At 43.0% G+C, this 23,541-nt stretch overlaps 1 protein-coding gene across 2 annotated transcripts in view; it reads right to left on the bottom strand.

Annotated features, from left to right (window-relative positions):
• The window catches only part of ulk4 (unc-51 like kinase 4), a 156,996-nt gene extending 135,197 nt beyond the window's left edge, over window positions 1-21,799 (bottom strand). For both annotated transcript variants that reach the window (XM_031812240.1, XM_031812241.1), the window contains exons 1-19: window positions 21,715-21,799; window positions 21,220-21,357; window positions 20,948-21,047; window positions 20,664-20,803; window positions 20,249-20,414; window positions 19,147-19,248; window positions 18,848-18,931; window positions 18,681-18,756; window positions 18,146-18,253; window positions 16,729-16,889; window positions 16,559-16,628; window positions 16,320-16,386; window positions 14,920-15,024; window positions 14,466-14,526; window positions 14,102-14,286; window positions 11,167-11,213; window positions 10,316-10,394; window positions 5,544-5,651; window positions 3,583-3,666 (exon numbers count right to left, since the gene is read on the bottom strand). In XM_031812240.1, the coding sequence (XP_031668100.1) occupies window positions 3,583-3,666; window positions 5,544-5,651; window positions 10,316-10,394; window positions 11,167-11,213; window positions 14,102-14,286; window positions 14,466-14,526; window positions 14,920-15,024; window positions 16,320-16,386; window positions 16,559-16,628; window positions 16,729-16,889; window positions 18,146-18,253; window positions 18,681-18,756; window positions 18,848-18,931; window positions 19,147-19,248; window positions 20,249-20,414; window positions 20,664-20,803; window positions 20,948-21,047; window positions 21,220-21,357 (1,881 nt within the window). In that variant the 5' untranslated portion in view covers window positions 21,715-21,799. The remainder of the gene's footprint in view (window positions 1-3,582; window positions 3,667-5,543; window positions 5,652-10,315; window positions 10,395-11,166; window positions 11,214-14,101; window positions 14,287-14,465; window positions 14,527-14,919; window positions 15,025-16,319; window positions 16,387-16,558; window positions 16,629-16,728; window positions 16,890-18,145; window positions 18,254-18,680; window positions 18,757-18,847; window positions 18,932-19,146; window positions 19,249-20,248; window positions 20,415-20,663; window positions 20,804-20,947; window positions 21,048-21,219; window positions 21,358-21,714) is intronic.
• Between the last annotated feature and the right edge of the window lie 1,742 nt (window positions 21,800-23,541).

Raw genomic sequence — 23,541 nt, 5'->3', positions numbered from 1 at the left:
GCTTCCTTCTGGAGCAAAACATGTATTCATTTGCTTTAGTTAAGCAGCATTAAATGTCCTTCCACACAAACAGAGAGTATCTGTCATGATTATTGCAGGACATTGAATTGCATGTCAGAAATCCATATGTAGAAATGTAGCAGTGTGTGATGTAGCTGGTTATTATTACGAGTCATCCAGAGGTGATTCGTCCCAAATGGCATCCTACTCCCTATATAGTGCACTACTTTTAACCGGAGCCAAAAGTAGTGCACTATATAGGGAATTGGGCTATGCTTCAGAGAGAGATTAGGCTGCAGCTGATTAGGAGCAGAGCATTACAGTAGCTGCTGTGTTGGACTGATACATGTTTAATGTGAGTGGAGAGCTGTGTGGAGTGGAGCGGTGCGGTGGCCAGGACTAGGAGATAGAGGAGGAGGGTTGAAGCCCCTGGCTCCCTCTCCCTGGTACAGATACACCACCGCCACAGCCTCTGTTCCCAAACACACCTTTCATCATTGGCACTGGGAACATCTTCTTCACGCTCATAAATATTTCCTGCAGGCAGCTCAAGTCTGGCCCGTCTCTCTCTCTCTCTCTCTGTCCTCTCTCAGTCGCTTCTCCTGCCTCTCTCTCTCTTCTCAGTCGTTTCTCCTGCCCGCCTCTCTCTCTCTCTCCTCTCTCACTTGATTCACCTGCCCCGTCTCTCTCTCTCTCACCTTCTCCTCCCAGTCTCCCTATCGCTCGCTGCCTTGCCTTCTCTTCCCAGTCTCCTTCTCCCTTTCCATCTCTGGCATTCAGGCTCCCCTCTCTCTCACGCCCAGACTTTCCCTCCATCTTCCTCTCCCTCCTGAAACATTTGCTGATGCTGCTAAACTCGCTACAATGTTACGGTATGTGGGTTGCTGCCCTTAACAAGAGAACAAGCAACTCTCTTCTTGACATCTTATTCTCACAGTTTGTTTGGGCTTTCAGAATCAGCTGTGGTCATGAAAATCTGACACGCAAACACAGCTAGAATTGCAGTTAAGTGCATTTAAAGTGGTGTAAGCATTTCACATATCAATTCAATTTGAAATGTTTTAACCATGTTTTAACCATGCAGGGAAATGCTGCATAAATAACATATGAAAACATACAATTGCCGGCCAGTTTATTAGGTACACCCATCTAGTACTGGGTCGGACCCCCTTTGCCTCCAGAAGAGCCTGAATTCTTTGGGGCATGAATTCTACAAGTTGGAAACATTCCACAGGGATGTTGGCCCATGCTGACGTGATGTCATCACGCAGTTGCAGCAGATTGGACAGCGGTTCTCCACCGCCACCAGCCTGTACCGTTGACACCAGGCAATGGACTCATGCTGCTTACGATAAACCCTGACTCTGCCATCAGCATGATGCAACAGGAATCAGGATTTGTCAGCCAAGGCATTGTTTTTCCACTCCACAATTGTCTAGTGCTGGTGATCGCGTGCCTGCCCACTGGAGCCGTTTCTTGTTGTTTTTAGCTGATAGGAGGGGAACTGGTGTGGTCGTAGTAGCCCATCCGGGACAAGAATCGACGAGTTGCGTTTTCCGAGATGCTGTTCTGCACACCACTGTTGTACCGAGCCATTATTTGTCTGTTTGCAGCCTGCCTGTTACTGTAGCTTGCATGATTCTTGCCATTCTCATTCGACCTCTCTCATCAACAAACTGTTGTCGCCCACAGGACAGCCACTGACTGGATGTTTTTTGTTTGTCGCACCATTCTGAGGAAACGCTAGACACTGTCATGCGTGAAAAGCCCAGGAGTCCGTTTCTGAGATACTAGATCTGGCGTGCCTGGCACCGACCATCATACCACACTCAGTCGCTTAGGTCACTCGTTTTGCCCATTCTAATGTTCAATCAAACAGTAACTGAATGCCTTGATGCCTGTCCGCCTGCTTTATATAGCAAGCCACGGCCACGTGACTCACTGTCTGTAGGAGCGATGATCCATTTTGGTGAATGGGGTGGTGTGTCTAATAGACTGTATATAGGCTATGCTATCTAGTCTAATTGCCATATGTTCTTGTTTACAAAGACATGAAGCCGCTGAATCATGCATGCTTGCCACAGCCAGGATCCATCCAATCAAAACTTAGCTAGAATTCCCATCCTACTCTGAAAGTTTGACTTCAATCTGTGTTTAGCTGGGGAGGTTCTCCCTAGAGAAGTAGGCAAGTGTCAGTCAGCACTCATCATCGCTCAATAGAAATAAATAAGAAAAGCACCCGGTTGGCAGCGTCTTAATGACCGATGTGGTGTGAGTGTGTGTGTGCTGTGCTTCCCTTCCTCAGTCATATCCCCCTCCCGGCCCTCAGAGAGGAGCACCCACAGAGTTATTATTAGTCAAGGTGGCTGGTGGAGAGAGACAGACTGACTGACTGACTGACTCTCAACACCACTTAACTTTCCTGATAGTATTATTCTCATTACAGCTCAGAGTCTGTATTGAACAAATCCTTTAATTAATCAACAAAAGTCCCCTGTGCCTGCAGTTCCTACAGGACTCATACAGACCTCACTCTAGAACTATCCCATACGGACACTCATACCGAACTCTCTCCAGAACAATCCCATACAGACCTCTCTCCAAAACTATCCCAGACAGTCACTCAGACAGAACTCTCCAGAACTATCCCAGACAGTCAACGTTGTCAACATTGTAAGAAGCATGTACATTAACTTTCCCTCTGATGCTGTGAGGTCCCTTGATGTGAAACAGTCCTCAAAACTACTGACCAACAATTCAACAGATATAACATTCTAGAGGTATATAAAAACATCTGACATCATTCCTAGGAAATATGCTAACAACAGAAAAGATGGACAGGATCCATTACACCATTATTATTCATATGTTTTAAATAGAATACTGGAGATTATGGATCAGAATTCACACATTTCTGTAAACTGTCTGGACAAAACCTCTTTTTAGGCAAATCCTTTCAATGAAATTACAGTAGATGGCATCAGACTTAAATTGACCTACGTACAAATAAAATGTCTTACATAGGTATGTCTTACATTGTACATAGGTACAACTAAATTATATTCCCCCCCACCCAACTCACAAATCTTTTGAATAATCTTGCTCCATATTGGTATATACACTGGCCAGCCTAAAACTTTTGCTAATTAGTTTATAATGAACACGTAATATCAACTCTCCCTTCTGGGAGAAGAGACATCGTCTTTTGAAACAAACTCAGTTTTGTAATTAAGAAGAACAGATGCACCAGCTGAGGAACAACGGTCCTCTGGCCAGACTGACTATCTGGCTGACTGATACACCACTGCACTACACACAGCCTACATACAGAGTGTGTATGTGTGTGTACGTGTGTGTATCCACCGGTCGTTAATTGCCGGCGAGGTCATGACAAGGACCCATCCATCCGGGGGTTGTTTTGATGCAGGTACATGACAGGGGCTGACGACTGGGTCTGCTGCATGCCCTTGACTTGCAGTTGGCAAACAATGCCTGTAGGGCCTTGCAGGAGGATCATTACCACGGAACTCCCCCACCCCCCTCCCTCCCTCCCTCCTGCTGAGGCAGGTGCAGCAGTCTTACCCCTTCCCGAAGGCACCTCATTAACACCGTGTAGGCGGCAGCAGGAACAACCCACAGCTCTCCTGGGTTCTCTTTCTTCTCCTCCTGCGGGGAGAGAGGGAAGAGAAGGTAAGAAAAGGGGAGGGGCTGTGAGTGGAGACAGAGAGGACCTCTGTAGCGGCTCGTTGGGGGAATAATTAGGGCAAAACAAAGCAGCAGCAGCTAGCGTAATTAGGCTAAATAAATAAGCCCCAGCAAATGATCTAGCTAGCTACCAAATTTGGAACTTGAAAATTCCTTTGGTAACGGTGAGGGAATGTGTGTTATTATGTAGTAAACTGGGGATATGTGAATTAATTGGCTCCAAAACATATTGACAGTAAATAATGAGGAGTGATGTAGTGAACCAAAAGCATATGGAAACACTGTTTACGCACAGAATAATCTTTATGCACCTATTACACTACATGTGAAGTTGTTTTGAGTTAGCTTGCATTTACACTATTCTCCTCCTGTCATCTCCACTGCTGCTCACATTTTCCCACCTTTTCATCACTACATCCGTGTTAATGAGGCCTTTGATCATACACTGTGCTGCATGCAGATGTAGGATCTTCATTTGATCCCTTCCTGCACGGCAGGAAATGCAGACTTGTAGTATATTTGAGTTTTTTTTAAGTTTCAAAAGTTTGTCATTTCCACTTTGAAATTTCAGACATGATTTGCCCTAACGAAAAATGCATCAACCCCTACAAAAATGTTGCTGCTGCAGGATCATTTTCCTGCTGTAGGTAACTGTCTCAAATTAAGATCCTACATCTGCAGTGTTCAGAGAGCCCATTAACCACATGGCTTGCTTTTACCTAAGCTCTGCTTTTATGCTGTCTATTCATTTTTATGTGTTTTAAAAAAACATTTTGTTATGTAATACAGTATACTTACAGTACATCAATCCTCATACATATTGTTTCCCCATGTTGTCCATGTAGTATTAATAATATGAAAGGGCCTATAAATGTTGCTCGAATCTCAGAATACTCCAAATTATTTAGAGGCTTCTCCAATACTCTGTGGAGACGGTGTACAAATTCCTAAGATTCTCAGTTAGCATAAATTAGGAGAAAGAGAATTGTCGCGTGTACCAATATGGTGTGGATCCATAACATGAAATTACTCTTCACTGGTATTTTTATTAAACTACAACTAACGCTACCTGAATTCAGCCTTGAAAGCACATTTCCATACAGTAAAATACTTTTGTGGAGAAAAAACAAATAGTCAATAGAGAATAAATGGCACTTTAAACCCCTTTACTTCTATTGGTTATTGAGCTAATAAAGTCAATGACCATTGTGTGTGTGCTGCACTGAGTGACCCTGACAAACTGGAGAGCTCAGAGAGGAACAGGAACCCCTCCTGAAAATAAAGATACTACCACCAGGAACCTTCATGTGTGTCTACATGGCTTTCAGATGCAGCGGGAGGTCAAGACAACTTACAGTCAAAACAGCTTTTTTGCATAGCTTTTCAATGGAATAATAAACTAGTGGCAAGACATTATGAAAAGCTATGAAAAGAAATACTGTGTGTTGTAGAGCGATTTGTCATTTAGTGTTTTCAAACCCTTGCACAAACTGTAGTGAGCATTCATCAAACACAAAAACCAAATACAGACAGACAAACATCTTTAAGTGCTGATATTACCGAGAGTGCGTAAATACAGTAGTTATTTAAGCAGGTATCTTCGTGGTAGATTATCAACAGTATCAGAATATCATCATAAAGGCCTAAGCCAACAGACATATAAGTCATTAGCTGTAAAGCACTTTATGACAACTGCTAATTTAAAAAGGGCTTTATAAAATACATTTGATTGATTGATTGAATAGAAGTTAGTAGGTCTAATTCATTGTAATGGCAATTTCATTAAGACAGTAGAAGGCATAGGGTTGAAAGGGCACTGCTTAGGAGTATATCGTCACCTGTGTGGCGATGAGGTAGAGCAGCTCCCCCAGTGGCGGCAGCAGGCACTGCTTCAGTTTGCTGTTCCTGAAGTTCTCCCTGATCAGCTCCGTGAACATGACAACAGCCTGGAGGCGCAGGGAATGCACTAGCATCAGTCACTCACTCACAGTTGTGACAGTACTCCTGCCCTTCACAACGCTTTATATTGAATAATGTACCCTACCAACACTGGATACGCAACCATGTCCAGACAGAGTAGAATACTGTGCTATGCCAGAAGTTATGTTTTCCCCATTCCATCCTGTTATTCTTCTACTTTAGCACTAAGGTCTACATTGTCAAACGGTGTCCATTAATAAACTGAGGTCTTTAGACATGACAGATTTAAAGCTCATTACTCCATGAATGTGGCGGCAGGGTAGCCTAGTGGTTAGAGCGTTGGACTAGAAACCGGAAGGTTGCAAGTTCAAACCCCCAAGGTACAAATCTGTCATTCTGCCCCTGAACAGGCAGTTAACCCACTGTTCCTAGGCCGTCATTGAAAATAAGAATTTGTTCTTAACTGACTTGCCTAGTTACATAAAGGTAAATAAAATGAAGCCAACATTATAACACTATAAAGGGTACAGAGCTACATTATAACACTATAAAGGGTACAGAGCTATATTATAACACTATAAAGGGTACAGAGCTACATTATAACACTATAAAGGGTACAGAGCTACATTATAACACTATAAAGGGTACAGAGCTACATTATAACACTATAAAGGGTACAGAGCTACATTATAACACTATAAAGGGTATATAGCTACATTATAACACTATAAAGGGTATAGAGCTACATTATAACACTATAAAGGGTATACAGCTACATTATAACACTATAAAGGGTACGGAGCTTCACCTTTATGTAACTAGGCAAGTCAGTAAAGAACAAATTCTTATTTTCAATGACGGCCTAGGAACAGTGGGTTAACTGCCTTGTTCAGGGGCAGAACGACAGATTTTTATCTTGTCAGCTCAGGGATTCGATCTTGCAACCTTCCGATTACTAGTCCAACACTAGGCTACCTGCCGCCCCAAATTATTGGAAGGATCCACATAACAACCCCTAAAACATACCACCCCCCCCCCCCCCCCCCCCCACCACACACACACACACACACACACACACATAAATTCACATATAAGCAAACACACACCCTAACTGGCTAATTCGTGGAATTAGCATTTTCCTAGTCTCGTCCTCTTTAGAAGTGGGGAGGATGTGACGGACTTACTGCGGCAGCGCTCTCAGCAGGGTGCTATGCAAATAGGCAGCACACTCAGTGCGAAGCGGCCTGGCGCTGGCCGGTAAAGAACATAAATGGTGACTTTGCAGGAAACAGATGTTTGGCTCACGTTTGATGCCAGAGAGAAACGAAGCTTTGGCAGGAGAGATGTCCTGCAACTGACTGACGATTCACTGTTCAAGAAAACAAACAGGCTAAGTTGGAGCCACAACACACGGCTACTTCCTCCAAACGCATCATTATCGCTCCTGTACAATCCGCTACTACCCCCCTCCTCCCCTCCTCCATCCCCCCAACCCATAAGGCAGAGCTTTAGACTACTGAGGCTACAGACAGTTTAAGGCCATGCAACATTAAGCATCCCTGTGAGGCTTGGGGAGGGAGAGACAGAGAGACCAGTTTCTCAAGGCAACCGAGGTTTTGTTACTCATCATCACTATCATCACGTCTCAGCTGTGGTTCAGAACAACACGAGACTGGAGTCTTCCTGGAGACATCTCAGCAGGCATGAAGACAAATGATCACACCAAGGGCAATGGGCCAAAGTGACATGAAAATACTACCTTTCTCACGATTAAACTAACAAAGCAGTAGCTTTGTGATTTGTCAGATTTTAACATTTGATTTAAACATCACATTAATGCAACTGATCAAATGAATCAATAAAATATCCCTGGTATGTGATTTAGCTGAATGAATGTATTGTGACATTTAGTGGTTTGAGCCTGATCATTCACTCATTACAAACAGGGTGGCAGGATGGCAGACAGGACAGGCAGACAGATATGTCCTGATGTCCTATTGATGGAAGGAGCAAGCTAATAACAAACAAAAGGTGACCTGCTATGCTGTAGTGTGGTCAATCAATATCCCACGGCTGTCCAGAAGAAGACAGGTGTTTGATCTAGGGCTGACGCCTGCGACACACATGACCTCAGGCGTTTCATGAGTCTATGGTCCCATAGATCACCAATGGCCTCTGCCTATAGTTATCAGAAGGACATGAGACATATTGCTTTGGCCAGCGAGCAATAATTGACTCAAGCCATTATGAATGTGTTTTGATGATGAATACATGGATACCAAATTATTCAAATGTTTTTGGAGTAATGGATAAACAACCTAAATTAAAATTGAACAAACCTAAAATTCCCTAAAATAACAATCTTTACACAATCAAAGTTTGGCAAAAGACACAAGAAACCAAACTGAATAGAATCAACAGCAGTGTTCATTGGTCCCAGCACTCTGTTCCTTTTCCAGTAGTGAGGAGTGAGAACGAGCCTCCAAGCCCTGTCTGAGGAAATGGAACAGGCTAATTCTCCCACAATGAGAGGAGGGAGGCAGGAGGCAGTCTGTTCTGCTCATTCTGCAGGGACGGCCGGCACGACACACAAGGCCAGTTTCTAAGGGACACTGGGTGGAAACAGCAGACAGTGTGTGCAGCACTATTGACGCGCTGCCATGAGAGAGAGAGAAAATGTCTGAATTGGGGCTTGGTGGTTTGTGGCACAGAAAAGTACTGCCTCTGCCAGGGAAGATAACACTTAATTAGAATGATGTTGAAGTATCCATAGAGACAGGCAGAGGAAAGAGGATAATACTGAACTAATTCCTCTCTTCCTGTCCTAACTAAGCCAACAGTATGCCTGAAAAATAGCAGCTGCAGTCATTGCCGCTCACTGTTTTAAAGGACTGTGAGAAATGGAGGTTTGTAATGATAGTGTAGGGCCAACTTGACGTCTGATTCTGTTATGTAGCCTATAGAGCGTGCTGAGGCATCAAATTCAACGCTGACAATAAACATTGAACTTTGCGGCATTGTAACTTGTGATTCTCACTGTGAGAACTCCTTTCAAAAAACAATCGGCGCAACACGAGCCCGGACCAAGAGAGAGAGAACTCGTCTCACAGTGGAAACTTTAACTAGGATCACGGACGACCACTGAACTCCACAGTGTGGCAGACATATGGAGATGGTGGTGACAATAGCCCTGCCCTGAAGCAGAAATGGCCATGACTGCGGCTGACCATCAGACACAGAACCCCTGTGGAGAGCACGATGATAAAAGTCTCTGGGATCTGTCACTCTGGGAATCTGAGCTAGCTGTGCCCAGATGGGTGGTGGGGGGCGGGGCGACAAATCCTCAGCCATCTTTACAAAAGAAGACTGGAAAATAAAAGTCACTGCGCCATTCTCTGGTGTGCCGATTAATGACGGCCATTTTGTATATCGCTCGTATACCCCTCCTCTATGAGCTATAAACCTATAAACCACCACAGGAAATCATGGCAAACCCATGTAAGACGTGGATCAAGGGTGGAGGCGCCAGATTTCACATCAAATAGAATCCTGTTTTTTAAAATGATTAACCGCAATGTCTTTGACAGTTTGTTAACGGCTCCATAAGCATGTTTGGGCAGGTGGATCGGTGGCGCTTGTTTAGAGCTCTACCTACCGCTGGGTTACAGTGGCATCTGGTGATTCACTCCGGTACTTTCTCTCACTACCGCTCCCATCGGATGATCATAATGCTGCATAGAGACTAGACTTCTATGCCTCTGCTGTGATTAGTAACAGATTTAGGGGATTTTAATTCAACAGATTTGACTGTTGTTGTTGATGTTGTAGGGGTCTTTCACATAGTTAGAATTGTGTGTGTGTAAAAGATTGTGAGATGTTTTATTGAGACTACTACACTGTCTGCTCTTCTAACAGTTAAAGTGATGTTCAACTATTCAGCAGCTCATGGCTTTGACAGTTATATGTGATACACCGATCGAATCCCAAATGGCAGTCTATTCCCTACATAGTGCACTTTGACCAGAGCCCTATGCATTTGGGACACATCCACCATTGATACATAGAGGACAAGCATAGGTGCTGTGACAACAGGGTGAAGGGGCCCGGTGTAGTGCTGCTGGACTATGCCAGTCTCAGCAGTGTGACAGACTGTATCATTAACCTCAGCAGTGTGACAGACAGTACCACTAACCTCAGCAGTGTGACAGACAGTAGCACTAACCTCAGCAGTGTGACAGACAGTATCATTAACCTCAGCACTGTGACAGACAGTACCACTAACCTCAGCAGTGTGACAGACAGTACCACTAACCTCAGCAGTGTGACAGACAGTACCACTAACCTCAGCAGTGTGACAGACAGTACCACTAACCTCAGCAGTGTGACAGACAGTACCACTAACCTCAGCAGAGTGACAGACAGTAGCACTAACCTCAGCAGAGTGACAGACAGCATGACAGACAGTACCACTAACCTCAGCAGAGTGACAGACAGCGTGACAGACAGTACCACTAATCTCAGCAGAGTGACAGACAGTACCACTAACCTCAGCAGCGTGACAGACAGTACCACTAATCTCAGCAAAGTGACAGACAGCACCACTAACCTCAGCAGTTTGCCGGACAACGTGACAGACAGCACCACTAACCTCAGCAGAGTGACAGACAGCGTGACAGACAGTACCACTAACCTCAGTGACGGGGGTCTCCTCTCTGAGCTCAGTGCAGTGGGATGCCAGCAGCCCCAGCACCCGCATCACCTTAAACTTCCTGGAATACACACACACACACACACACACACACACACACGCACACACACACACACACACGCGCACACACACATGCACACACACACACACACACACACACATGCACACACACACACGCAGACACACATGCACACGCACGCGCACACACACACACACACACACACAGGACACAGTTCTAACCATAAATATATGACACTGTTTTAACCTGAAATCCAAAAACATCCATAGACATAGGCTACTAATGTCATAGTCTTCCTGGAATAGACAGACAGGTCTGGTGTAAATACATGGAAAACATACACAGAATTTTACATCATTTTATCACTATTTAGTAATAAGTGTTGCTGTAATTATATTCATTTAATCTATACAACATCCTTTCTTAATTCCTTTCAACAAAAATATAAATCCTGACGTCAAAAGTGTTTTTATGATCCTGATGATGGACATCTCTCTACCAGTGATTTACAGCATATCCAGACCAGGCATCAGATCATTGTAAAGGCTAACAGTGATTTACAGCATGTCCAGACCAGGCATCAGATCATTGTAAAGGCTAACAGTGATTTACAGCATATCCAGACCAGGCATCAGATCATTGTAAAGTGCAGTAGGCTACAGTACATGCTAGACATTATTTCCATGCACTGGCGCATGGAGAATGCAGAGAATGGTTGTATGTATGTATGTATGTATGTATGTATGTATGTATGTATGTATGTATGTATGTATGTATGTATGGGGTCGGACAGGTGGAAGCTAAAGGAACTCACACATCCCAGTTAGGTGCTAGACGCAGCTGCTGGGTCAACACAGGGAACTGTCACAAATGGAGACAGCACAACAGCAGTTGGTTAACACTGCAATATATCTACTGTACATATCATTCTTAGTATATATTTCAGTGGATATATGCACAGATTGCATTTGGATTACTGATACAGTGTTATTTGCGTTGTCAACTGGATTAGTTCTGACAGTCATGACTTCTTGACTTTCTTATTATTATTATTTGTGAACTTGATTGACCATTTTGCTGCACTGTTAGGAGCTGGTAACACAAGCATGACGCTTCACCCACTATAACGTCTGTGTAGGTGACCAATAAACTTTGATTTGACTGAACTACTAATGTCTAAGCTGCATCTCAAATGGCATCCTATGTCCTATATAGTGCACTACTTTTGACCAGGGCCCATACTATATAGGGAATAGGGTGACATTTGTGACGGACGATATGTGACGCACTTATATGTACAGTGCCTTCAGAAAGGACTTTTTCCACATTTTGTTACGTTACAGCCTTATTCTACAATTGATTCAATAAATACCCCATAATGACAAGGCGAAAACAGATTTTTAGAAAATGTTTGCACATTTATTAAAAATTTAAAACAGAAATATCTTATTTACATAAAAGTATTCAGATATTTTGCTATGAGACTCTAAATTGAGCTCAGATGCATCCTGTTTCCATTGATCATCCTTGAGATGTTTCTATAACTTGATTAGAGTCCACCTGTGGTAAAATCAATTGATTGGACATGATTTGGAAAGGCGCACACCTGTCTAGATAAAGTCCCACAGTTGACAGAGCAAAAACCAAGCCATGAGGTCAAAGGAATGGTCCGTAGAGCTCTGAGACAAGATTGTGTGGAGGCACAGATCTGGGGAAGGATATCGAAAAATTTCTGCAGCATTGCAGAGTTCCCCGAGAACACAGTGGCCCCCCTCATTCTTAAATTGAAGACGTTTGGAACCACCAAGAACTGAGCAATCGGGGAAGAAGGGCATTTGTCAGGGAGGTGATCAAGAACCCAATGGTCACTCTGACAGAGCTCTAGAGTTCCTCTGTGGAGATAGGAGAACCTTCCAGAAGGACAACCATCTTCGCAGCACTCCACCAATCAGGCCTTTATGGTAGAGTGGATCAAACCCGGGATCGAACCCGGTCCTGTAGTGATGCAGTGCCTTAAACCGCTGCGCCACTCAGGATGATAGAAACAAGATTCTCTGGTCTGGTGAAACCAAGATAGAACTCTGGAGGAAACCTGGCACCATCCCTACAGTGAAACATGGTGGTGGCAGCATGGTGCTGTGGGGATGTTTTTCAGCGGCAGGGACTGGGAGACTAGTCATGATTGATGCAAAGATGAACGGAGAAAAGTACAGAGAGATCCTTGATGAAAACCTGCTCCAGAGCGCTCAGGACCTCAGACAGAGGCAAAGGTTCACCTTCCAACAGGAACCCTAAGCACACAGCCAAGACAACGCAGGAGTGGCTTCGGGACAAGTCTCTGAATGTCCTTGAGTGGCCCAGCCAGAGCTCAGACTTGAACTCAATCAAACATCTCTGAAGAAACCTGAAAATAGCTGTGCATTAACACTCCCCATCCAACCTTACAGAGCTTGAGAGGATCTGCAGAGAAGAATGAGAGAAACTCCCAAATACAGGTGTGCCAAGCTTGTAGTGTCAGACTCAAGAAGACTCAAGGCTGTAATCACTGTCAAAGGTGCTTCAACAAAGTACTGAGTAAAAGGTCTGAATACTTACTATGGAAATGTGATGTTTCACTTCTTTATATTTAATAAATGAGCACAAATAAAAAAAATCTGTTTTTGCTTTGTCATTATTGTGTGTAGATTGATGAGGAAAAATAACAATTTAATAAATGTTTGAATAAGGCTGTAACGTAACAACATGTGGAAAAAGTCAAGGGGTCTGAATACTTTCTGAAGGAATTACTTTTCCATGATTTTTTTTCAGTCCAGTCATCTTTCAGTAGTACAATACTGATTTAGTCAAGTTGCCAGTACATCATTATCATAAACTCAGTCATGGCTGGCTATAGTGTCTGAATATGTCTAAAGAAATGATATACTAAAGGTTACCATGAGGTCTAATGATTGTGGTGATGTCATTTTCATTTCAATCTGAGTGAGTGATGGAACGCCATCTAGTGGTTAATAGTTGTAGGAGAAATATATTTACTACACTTGAATCAATCCTCAGTCTGGACATTTCATTAATAAACAAATTAAGAGATTTGATCTAAAAAATTTCACCAGATTATGTCACAACATAATACCTCATCACTGTAACGAGGAGGTAACTTGATGATATCTGTGCGTCCAAATGGAACCCTATTCCCTATATAGTGCAATACTTTTGACCAGACCTCTATAGACCCTGGTCAAAAGGAGTGCACTATGTAGGGAATAGGGTGTCATTTGGGACATCCTCCTGGTCTTTGTGCTCTCATAAATAACTAGGGTCATTGAACATGTTACAGCTGAGCGGATCTCAGTAACAAAAAGTTAAGGAAATAGGAAGTTAATTTTATTATTATCTTGAGGAAAGCGTTAACTTCCTGGTCCCACCTAGCTGACTACTGTTTCAGCTTCCCGCTGATCAACAGAGGCCAACACGTACTGTAGCTATGCTAAGGAGCTCGGGTCACATGGTAAATATAGGAACCCTTTGACGGCTTTGTAGTGCCGCGGCCTTTCACCTTTCTAACACTTGAGAAGCCTCAGCAAGGCCAGAGGTTGTGTTGTGATTCTAAGAATTCTCTTCTGAGAGCCTAAGTTCTGAACACTTAAATTAGCCTAGAGGGGCCCATGTCTTGTTAAAAGCAGCAGCCCTGGGAGGAATGGCATGCATGCTGGGCATGTGGTCAGACCGTCAGGCAGTGACCCTTCCCTTACCAGCTCGGAGTTGATGAGCCTGGTAGCTGTGTCCTTGTGGGCAGCTATGGTACACAGATAGCAGAGGAGGTTGAGTTTGGAGCGGACCGCCGCCGTGGTCTTATCAGCCTGGGACTCCAGAGAAGAGCACAGCTGCTGCAGAAACACCCCCCAGTCCTCAGAGCTCAGACAGGACAGCTTCTCCACTATAGGGGGGGTCAGAGGAGCTCAAAAATCACACAGCCCAAACCGTTTTAGCTGTCTGTCTAACCTGCGTGTGTGTATATTAACACCTGCTAAACACCTGTCAATTTCAGAGTGTGTCCAAGTGTTACTCAGCAGCGGCACAGCAGTGGAGACTTTCCTATTTGTTCTTCTTCATTACCTGAGTATGCTCGGACACACAAAGTCTTCAGGTCATATCGCACTGGAGCGGTCTTCAGAATCTGAAAAAATATACACATCTTTGTTACTACAATGCACAAGAGTTGTGGATTGCCCACCTCTGTTCTTAAGAACAATTCAGAGTCCAAAGCCGAGGACCCGTTATAGATATTTCACAATGGGACGCCAGACTATCTGGTTCCGAGTCCACCGTCCATGGGGGACGCACAGCGGAACCGCGCACCTCCCTAAAATTCCCCATCACCATGGGCACTGAAACTATTGTTTAAATACAGAGCCAGTTTTAATGTCACATTCACAAATACAGTGACATGCCTTTCATGAAAACTCAAAACCCAACAATGCAATAATTAATAACAATGTATTACTAGAAAGAAAACGTTTTATTTTTAAACAGGAGAAAGAGCACAGTTACATGATGTAGTTTGTGGTACCTTTGGGTTGTCCATAATAGGTGTGACTGCCAGGTCAGAGTCAGTGTACACCAGGTCCTTTATACAGTAACTGATGTCATTCAGACCACTGGCCACCACACTGTCCTGGAGATGACAACGACCACAGTGATGTCATCATTACAAATGAGCACAATTACAGTATGCGATCATGTAGAACATCAAATCTAATCTCATTTTAATTGTCACATGCTTATACACAACAGGTGTACACTAACAGTGTAATACTTACTTACGGGCCCTTCCCAACCATGAACAGAGATTTTCTTTTTTTTAATAATAGAAAAACAATAACAAAGAATAAATCCACAATGAGTACTGATAACTTAGCTATATAAATGCTACTAGTACTGAGTCCATGTGTAGGGATACGAGGTAGTTGAGGTAGATACTGTATGTACATATAGGTAGTTATAAAGTAGTCAACAGGCAACAGGATAGATAAGTCAGGAGTTACTGCAGATAGTTAAATAGTTAACCAATAGCTACCCGGACTAACTATTTAGCAGTCTTAAGGCTTGGGGGTAGAAGCTGTTCAGGGTCCTGTTGGTTCCAGACTTGTTGTATGGGAAACGCTTGCTGTGCAGTAGCAGAGAGAACAGTCTATGACTTGGGTGGCTGGAGTCTTTGACAATTTTTAGGGCCTTCCTCTGACACTGCCTTGTATAGAGGTCCTGGATGGCAGGAAGCTGGGCCCCAGTGATGTACTGGGCCGTACACACTACCCTCTGTCGCGCCTTGAGGTTGGATGCCAAACAGTTGCCATACCAAGCGCTGATGCAGCCAGTCAAGATGCTCTCAATGGTGCAGCTGTAGAACATTTTGAGGATCTGAGTGCCCATGATGAATATTTTCAGCCTCCTGAGGGGGAAGAGCCGTTGTTGTGCCTTCTTCACGACTGTGTTGGTGTGTGTGTGTAATTCCTTAGTAATGTGAACAGCAAGGAACTTGAAGCTATTGACCCGCTCCACTACAGCCCAATAATCAAACATTACTCACACACCAGACTTGCAAACATCTCATAAATTAAAGTGGCTAAAGCGGCTAAATGAAAGTGAAGTTTATAATGCATAAGAATGTCCAATGTCCTTATGCTTACAGGAAATCCATCTGGAGAAAAAATATGCACTTCACTGAGAATGCTGTAGAGGGCGCCAACGGTTAACAAACAACTGTAACCGAGAATAACCTTTCAAAATAATGAATTCTCAACTACCAGTTTCTGCAGTCTACAGGCGCCATGGTAATAGTCTGATTACTATTACCATGTTTCTGATTACAGACATCTCACAGAAAGATTACACTTTAAATGTAATTGTGGAGAAGGTTGCAGAGGTATGGCAGAGCTCTCCTTTGGCTAATTTGATAAGAGAAGAACTCACTTGAGGTAATGGTGTCCTGTTGGGTGGATCTCTTGCAGTGCAACTCATTCTTGGAGTTGGACGAGAGCTGATTGATGAAAAAGATCACATAAAACATGCTTCATTTTGAGATTTTAAAAAACATTCATTTTTAAAAAAGACATGAGATTAGTATTTTCCAGTTTGACTTAGTCAAGTTGTTGATCCAACACAATGTTCAGTAAATGATCAGAAGAACTGGAGATGAACACTGATCATACCTGAGGAGGAATATGGACTCCCTGGTATCTTTGTCCAGTGCACTCTTTGGTCTAAACTCTGTCATGTTGTCTAGGAGAAGAAGAAGAATAGAACTATGTTCAGACATAACTCCTACACTGTCATCAGCTGTCATCAACATGTCTTCTTCCACCTTCCCAGAAAGCATTACCTAATCGGAATGATTTGTTGGGGTGCATGCGGACGGGCTCCTCTGCCCCTGCGGCCCCTCCCTGTACCCCTCTGTATCCCCCTCCTGGTCCCTGGGAGGTCACTGAGACAGGTGTCACTGCTGATGACTGGCTAGAGGCACAGACACCACTCCTCCCCACACTGCAGCCAAACGAAAGGTCAGATATCAGCTAGTGCATATCAACTAGCAAACTAGTAAAACATCACCAGACTACAAACAGCAAGGAAACGCATGACCTTAGACTTATGTAACTACACAGTAATAAGACACCTATAGTAGCAACACTGGAGTTACAAAGAACCTGCTGCGTTATTACATGGTTATAGAGTTTAGAGGTATAGGTTATTACACAAGTGAAACGGACCGTTATCTTATGCTCATATTGCACTTAGTAAATCATATTCAACATCAGCAACACGTTTGTGTCTGTGTCTGTGCTCTGTGAAGTCCTTTGTCTTCCTCCCACTAACGGCTCACAGTACAACCCATCTGATTGGGCAGGTCCAGGCTCCATCCTGAACACACAGGCATGGTTTATGATAACATCAGACCAACATGCATTCTCAAGAAGTTATGTCATGAGAAAAGGCCGGGGAGGAAGATATGTAACTGCACAACAGTGTTTGGTGTTGAAACAGGTGAGACAGAGCTTCTCAAACAGTTTATAAATGCTTGCTGTACAAGTCCATTTCCTACAATTGCAGAACAAAGGTTTAGACTATAAAGGGATACTTTGGGATTTTGGCAATGAGGCCCTTTATCTACTTCCCCAGAGTCAGATGAACTTGTTGATACCATTTTTATGTACAGTATCTGCATCCAGTATGAAGAACGTTAGAGGTAGGTTTGCAAACTAATGCTAACAAGCAGTCTATGGTATCTGTTAGCATGATAGACTTCCAGTCGTTGTGCTAGCGCTAGTTAGCAACTTCCTTCAAAATGCATGCAGAGATAGAAAAATGCTATTCACGAGTTCATTGCCAAAATCCTGAAGTATCCCTTTAAGGGGATCAATAAAAAGCTACAATTCAGCATGTTACAAATCAACTTGGATTTGATTTGAAATTTGATTTGATGTTTAACATGTAATCCATGTCCAAACATGAAAGACCCAACATAATGATTTGTGTTGAGGCCAGGGGACACAATTCGAGGAAATGGTGCATACCACCAGGGACTGTAATGAGGTAACTCCTTTGAGGAAACGAGACTGAGACCAGGCCTGTATTCACAAAGCATCTCAGAATAAATGTACTGATCTAGGATCAGTTCCCTCCAGTCCATGTAATCTTATTCATTGTGATCTAAAAGGCAAAACAGATCCTAAATCAGCACTCCTACTCCGAGAAGCTTTGTGAATAAAATCCCTGATGGTTATATGAAACATAAACATTACCTGGAGCTGAATGAGACATCTTCTTTTTCTTCCTCCTCCTCGCTGGTGTGGACCTCAGAGAACACTCCTCTCCAGAATGGGTGGACCAGTAACTGAGTCCAGTTTATCCTGAGAAGAACAGTTAAAAGCTGAAGTCTAATAAAGCCCTCTCTTTCTGACTAAACTTATGTCGGCCCACTTGTCCTACACAGGTAGCCTAGTGGTTAAGAGTGTTGGGCCGGTCACCGAAAGGTCGCTGCTTCAAATCCCTGAGCTAGCAAGGTGGAAAAATCTGCCGGCAATTAAACCCCAACAACAACTGCTCCTTGGGCACCGATGACGTCGATTAAGGCAGCCCCCCACACCGCTCTGATTTAAAGGGCTTGGCTTAAATGCGAAAAATACATTTCTGTTGAAGGCATTCAGTTGTGTAACTGACTAGGTATCGCCCATTCCAAAGGTCATATGTCAAAGGTCATATGTCAAATAATATGAATTATCCATCATAGAAACTTCAAACCAAGAATCTGATTTGGTGAAGGGAGCAGGGACATACCTCTTCTGAGGGTCTTTCTGAAGCAAACCTTTAAGCAGGCTTTGGAAGTCTTGAGTAGGCTTGCAGGAAGAAGCCCCTTTAACAACAAAGACAATATGGACTATAATTAAGATGTTCTTGTGACAATAAAAACATATTTTGTTACGCAATAAAAATTGGCATTTTACCCGTTTGCCTTGGAGATTGAGGATCCTGAAGTAATATCAGCTCAATCAACTCAGAAAACGTCTCGGAGAAGAATGGTGGTTTTCCTGACAAATTACCACAAAACAAGACAGAAGGTTTATTTAGGTATGAAATGAGTACTGTTATTAATGTCAATAAATCAAGTGATTTGATAGCCTGACTGCCTGTCTGTTTGTGCTACTGTGCCAACTACTTGTCACTAATTGTAATGACAATGAGCAAAGGAGTTGGCAAGAGGACAAACAGATCTGGGACACAGCTCAAGTGATTTGATGAGTACCTGAAAACATCTCATAGAATATACAGCCCAGGGCCCACAGATCACTACTGATACTGTGGTCCCCCCCTTTGACCACCTCTGGTGCACAGTATATTGGAGACCCTGAAGAAAGACAAAGACATCTCCATTATACAACATATTGAAAACCGTGATATGATACAGGCATATGATATATGATATTGACCCTGTGCCACTTGAGCATGCTTTTGTGACTTTGGGCCAGAAGGTTGAGGGTTCATCGACCACCGTGGGAAAGCTCACTCTCCCTGCCTGTTTCATTACACTGGGGTCAGAAGTTGGGTCAATGTCCCTCCCTGCCTGTTTCATTACACTGGGGTCAGAAGTTGGATCCCTCTCCCTGCCTGTTTCATTACACTGGGGTCAGAGGTTGGATCACTCTCCCTGCCTGTTTCATTACACTGGGGTCAGAAGTTGGATCACTCTCCCTTCCTGTTACATTACACTGGGGTCAGAAGTTGGATCCCACTTCTCTTCTGACACCAGTGTAATGAAACAGGCTGAGTTTGTCCTGAGAACAATGTAGCGACCCTGTGTAGCGACAATAGGATATGTGATAGAACATTCTAGTAAACATCCAATAAGTAAGGGATAATCAATGAGGGGCAATGACGCGCTAGTGGAGTGGAACTAACTTTCCACGGAGTTGCATTATTTTCCAGAGAATCCATTGAGTCCCGAGTTGATTATCCCTTTTATACCATGGCTATAATTTAACACATTTGCCGGTAGAAATGTGTTCAACATCTACTGACGTAGCTAGCAAGTTTACTAGATAGCTACAGTAGTTGCCTTGGTAACCAAACAAACAGACTTCCTAGTTTAGCTAACCAAACCATCAGTCCTAGCTTGCTATTATGAAAATCGAATTTAACAATGCCAATAATGTTTTCAATTCGACTAATGTATTCAAAAGCAGCTCAAACATAGAACATGTAAGAATGAACTAAAGCCATTGAATTCTACCGTGGGGATATACCGTGCGTTATAGGGAAATTATGCACGCTCTAGAATGCCCTTCAAGCCAATCAGATACAAGTATTCAACAATGCCATGGTATAACAATATGTACTGTAAGGGTCACCTTGGATTCTGCTCTTGATATTTCTTCTTGATGTGTTTTCTTTGCCATCCCCTCCACCGGTTTCCTCTGCTGTGACTAAAGCAAAAAACTCCTCCAGATTCTCCCCCTCAGCTTTAGACAGGCAGAAGTTAGAGTACTTCAAAGTGCCAGGGCCATCCAACAAGATCTATAGGAGGAAAAAACACATGGTCAGAATCAAATTCCATTGACTTCATGAAATCAAAACTGTGACACAGAATAAATGTTGGCTAGAAACAATCAGCATTGTTTAGTTGACAAAAGGAGCTCATTGGGTGTAAAGTGTTAGGATGGTTTGATCTATAAAATGTATTAAATGTCAGATGAGCCTCGATATAGAGTTGATTGTTTGACCAATTGAAAATTAGAGAGTCGGGACATCTATACTGTACCGCACCTTGGAGGGAGTGAGGTCAGAGAACACGATACCAGCATCATGGATGTATCTCAAGCCTTTGACCAGATCGATGGCAAATTCCCTCACTACATCTTCTGACAGGCACTCATCCTGGGTGATGACTGACTCCAGTGAACCCCCTAAAATTTAGAGAAATTATGAATGATTATTATTATCCTACCATTATACACTATCAAATCACATTCATGCTTTGTAAAACGTAAAGGTAAAAGGTTGACATAAGGTAACGATGGTATTCTTACAGTACCAAATAAGCATCTCACCTGTGCACAGTTCCACTACAAGCCAAAGATGGTTGCTGGTTTCATACCACTCATAGAAGGTTACCACATTCTCATGTTTAATGTCATGAGTTAGCCGTACCTGTGGATACACAATGGGCTCAGTCAGTGTTCAAATCAAATCAAATTGTATTGGTCACATACACGTTTAGCAGATGTTATTGCGGGTGTAGCAAACTGCTTGTAAAATGTTACTCAGTCAAACCAGTTGAAAGGGATGTGTGTACTACTAGGACGTGATGCTGGATACTTACGTGGTTAGTAATTTCATGTCTTTTTGACTTGTCACTGCAAATAATTGCAACAAAATTGATGCTCCCTTTCCTCCTCCCCTTATAAACCACTGACTTGCGTCCTGTTCCAATTTCCTCATACAGGATGAAGTTTTCCATCTGCACAGAAGATTCTCAAGTTAGGGAGAGTGGATGGTCACTTTCTGGGGGTGAATAGCACATTTGTATAGGTTGGAACTAGTAAATGGCATTTGCATTAAGCTAGTTAAACTAGGTCGCTAACTGCTAGCTAATTTGCTAGGTAACGCTAACTTGAACTGTTTTCATGACAGAAGCAAGCTGTGCAGACCAACTGTACGGTCCATGCAAGTTCTATCATAAAACCAGACAGCACATTCCCATAAACAGAGAAACAGGTTAATACATGCAAGAATCCACAAACTAACTGTAACTATATCACGGACTAGTTCAATTGCTTTATAATAAAAATACATTTATTAAAAGCGCTGTTTTTACCTTCAAATCCCCCCTTGAACTCGAACTCAAACTCAAAGCGCGAAGTTTGTTACCGGATATCACTTTTGGATCATTTCAATCCTACTGTAGGGGGGTAAAAATACATGGTTTTAAGAAAAATGAAGCTAATCAGTTTTATTTATCTTTTACATTTGATGGATGTAAAACTAATATTAAACTTTAAAAGTTGTATGAAAAGGATCCATTACAAGCATTTACTTGTGTCTTATTGTATTTCATTATTTTGCTTGAATACCTCTGACTGAGCTATTCCTTGGTTACTAGGATACAAGGAAGGACGCGGCGGTAGTGCACACACAATGCAAGGTTATTATGCGTCTTCTTGTGTACAGAGACAGACAAAGCACAGAGTTTTCATACTGAAACATCTTTGGACAAAGCAGGCCCACATAATGTTGACTGCCTACTCAAACTGTGGACATAGATCTAGCTAGCATTCGCAAATATGGTGATAGTTATTGGATCCATCCCTCCAACCTGGGTTAGACCCGTACCCTAAAATATTATATTATATTTTATATAAATTAGCTATATATTTTATTATATTGTTATATCCTGTGTAAAATAAATCCCTGGAACCTGATAGATTGTATAGTAGCTAACTCTCCCTTTCTTTCTCTAGTGATCTGTCTGTTTGTCTGTCTGCCTGTCCCCACCCACTCTCTGCCCACCTCCTGGTTCTCAGAAAACTCCTAACCTGACTTTGATAGCTATTGAGGGAAAACTGTAGAGGGGCAAGCGAGGTTAAATGCACAGGGCAGTGCACTTCAATCTGAACTGTTACTGAACTGGTGTGAATATGGAGGAGGTGAGGGCCCTGGCGGAGTGGTGCCTGGAAAATAACCTCTTCCTCAACTTCAACAAAACGAAGGAGCTGATCGTGGACTTCAGGAAACAGCAGAGGGAGCATGACTCTATCCATATCGACTGGACCGCAGTGGAGAAGGTGGAAATCTTCAAGTTCCTCTGCGTACAAATCACTGACAATCTGAAATGGTCTACCCACACAGACAGTGTTGTGAAGAAGGCGCAACAGCGCCTCTTCAACCTCAGGAGGCTGAAGAAATGTGTCTTGGCCCCTAAGACCCTCACAAACTTTTACAAATGCACAATTGAGAGCATCCTGTCGGGCTGTATCACCGCCTGGTACGGCAACTGCACCGGTCGCAACTGCAGGGCTCTCCAGAGGATGGTGCGGTCTGCCCAACACACACTGCCTGCCCTCCAGGACACCTACAGCACCCGATGTCACAGGAAGGCCAAAAAGATCATCAAGGACATCATCCACCGAGCCACTGCCGGTTCACCTCGCTATCATCCAGAAGGCGAGGTCAGTACAGGTTCGTCAAAGCTGGGACCGAGAGACTGAAAAACAGCTTCTATCTCAAGGCCATCAGAGTGTTAAATAGCCATCACTAGCTGGCTACCACCCGGTTACTCAACCCAGCACCTTAGAGGCTGCTGCTCCATATACATTGACCTGGAATAACTGGTCACTTTAATAATGGAACACTAGTCATTTTAACAATGTTTACATACTGCTTTACTCATTTCGTATGTATATACTGTATTCAATTCTACTGTATTTTAGTCAATGCCACTTCAACTTTGCTCATCCTAATATTGATATATTTCTTAATTCCATTCTTTTACTTTTAGATTTGTGTGTATTGTTGTGAATTGTTAGATACTACTGCACTGTTGGAGCGAGGAACACAAGCATTTAGCTACACCTGCAATAACATCTGCTAAATATGTGTATGTGACCAATAAAATGTGACTTTAATTGATTTTGAAGACATTAAG

This window comes from Oncorhynchus kisutch, unplaced genomic scaffold, assembly GCF_002021735.2.
Source record: "Oncorhynchus kisutch isolate 150728-3 unplaced genomic scaffold, Okis_V2 Okis02a-Okis13b_hom, whole genome shotgun sequence".
In the NCBI taxonomy this organism is placed as follows: domain Eukaryota; kingdom Metazoa; phylum Chordata; class Actinopteri; order Salmoniformes; family Salmonidae; genus Oncorhynchus; species Oncorhynchus kisutch.
This window is presented reverse-complemented; position numbering and strand designations above follow the sequence as displayed.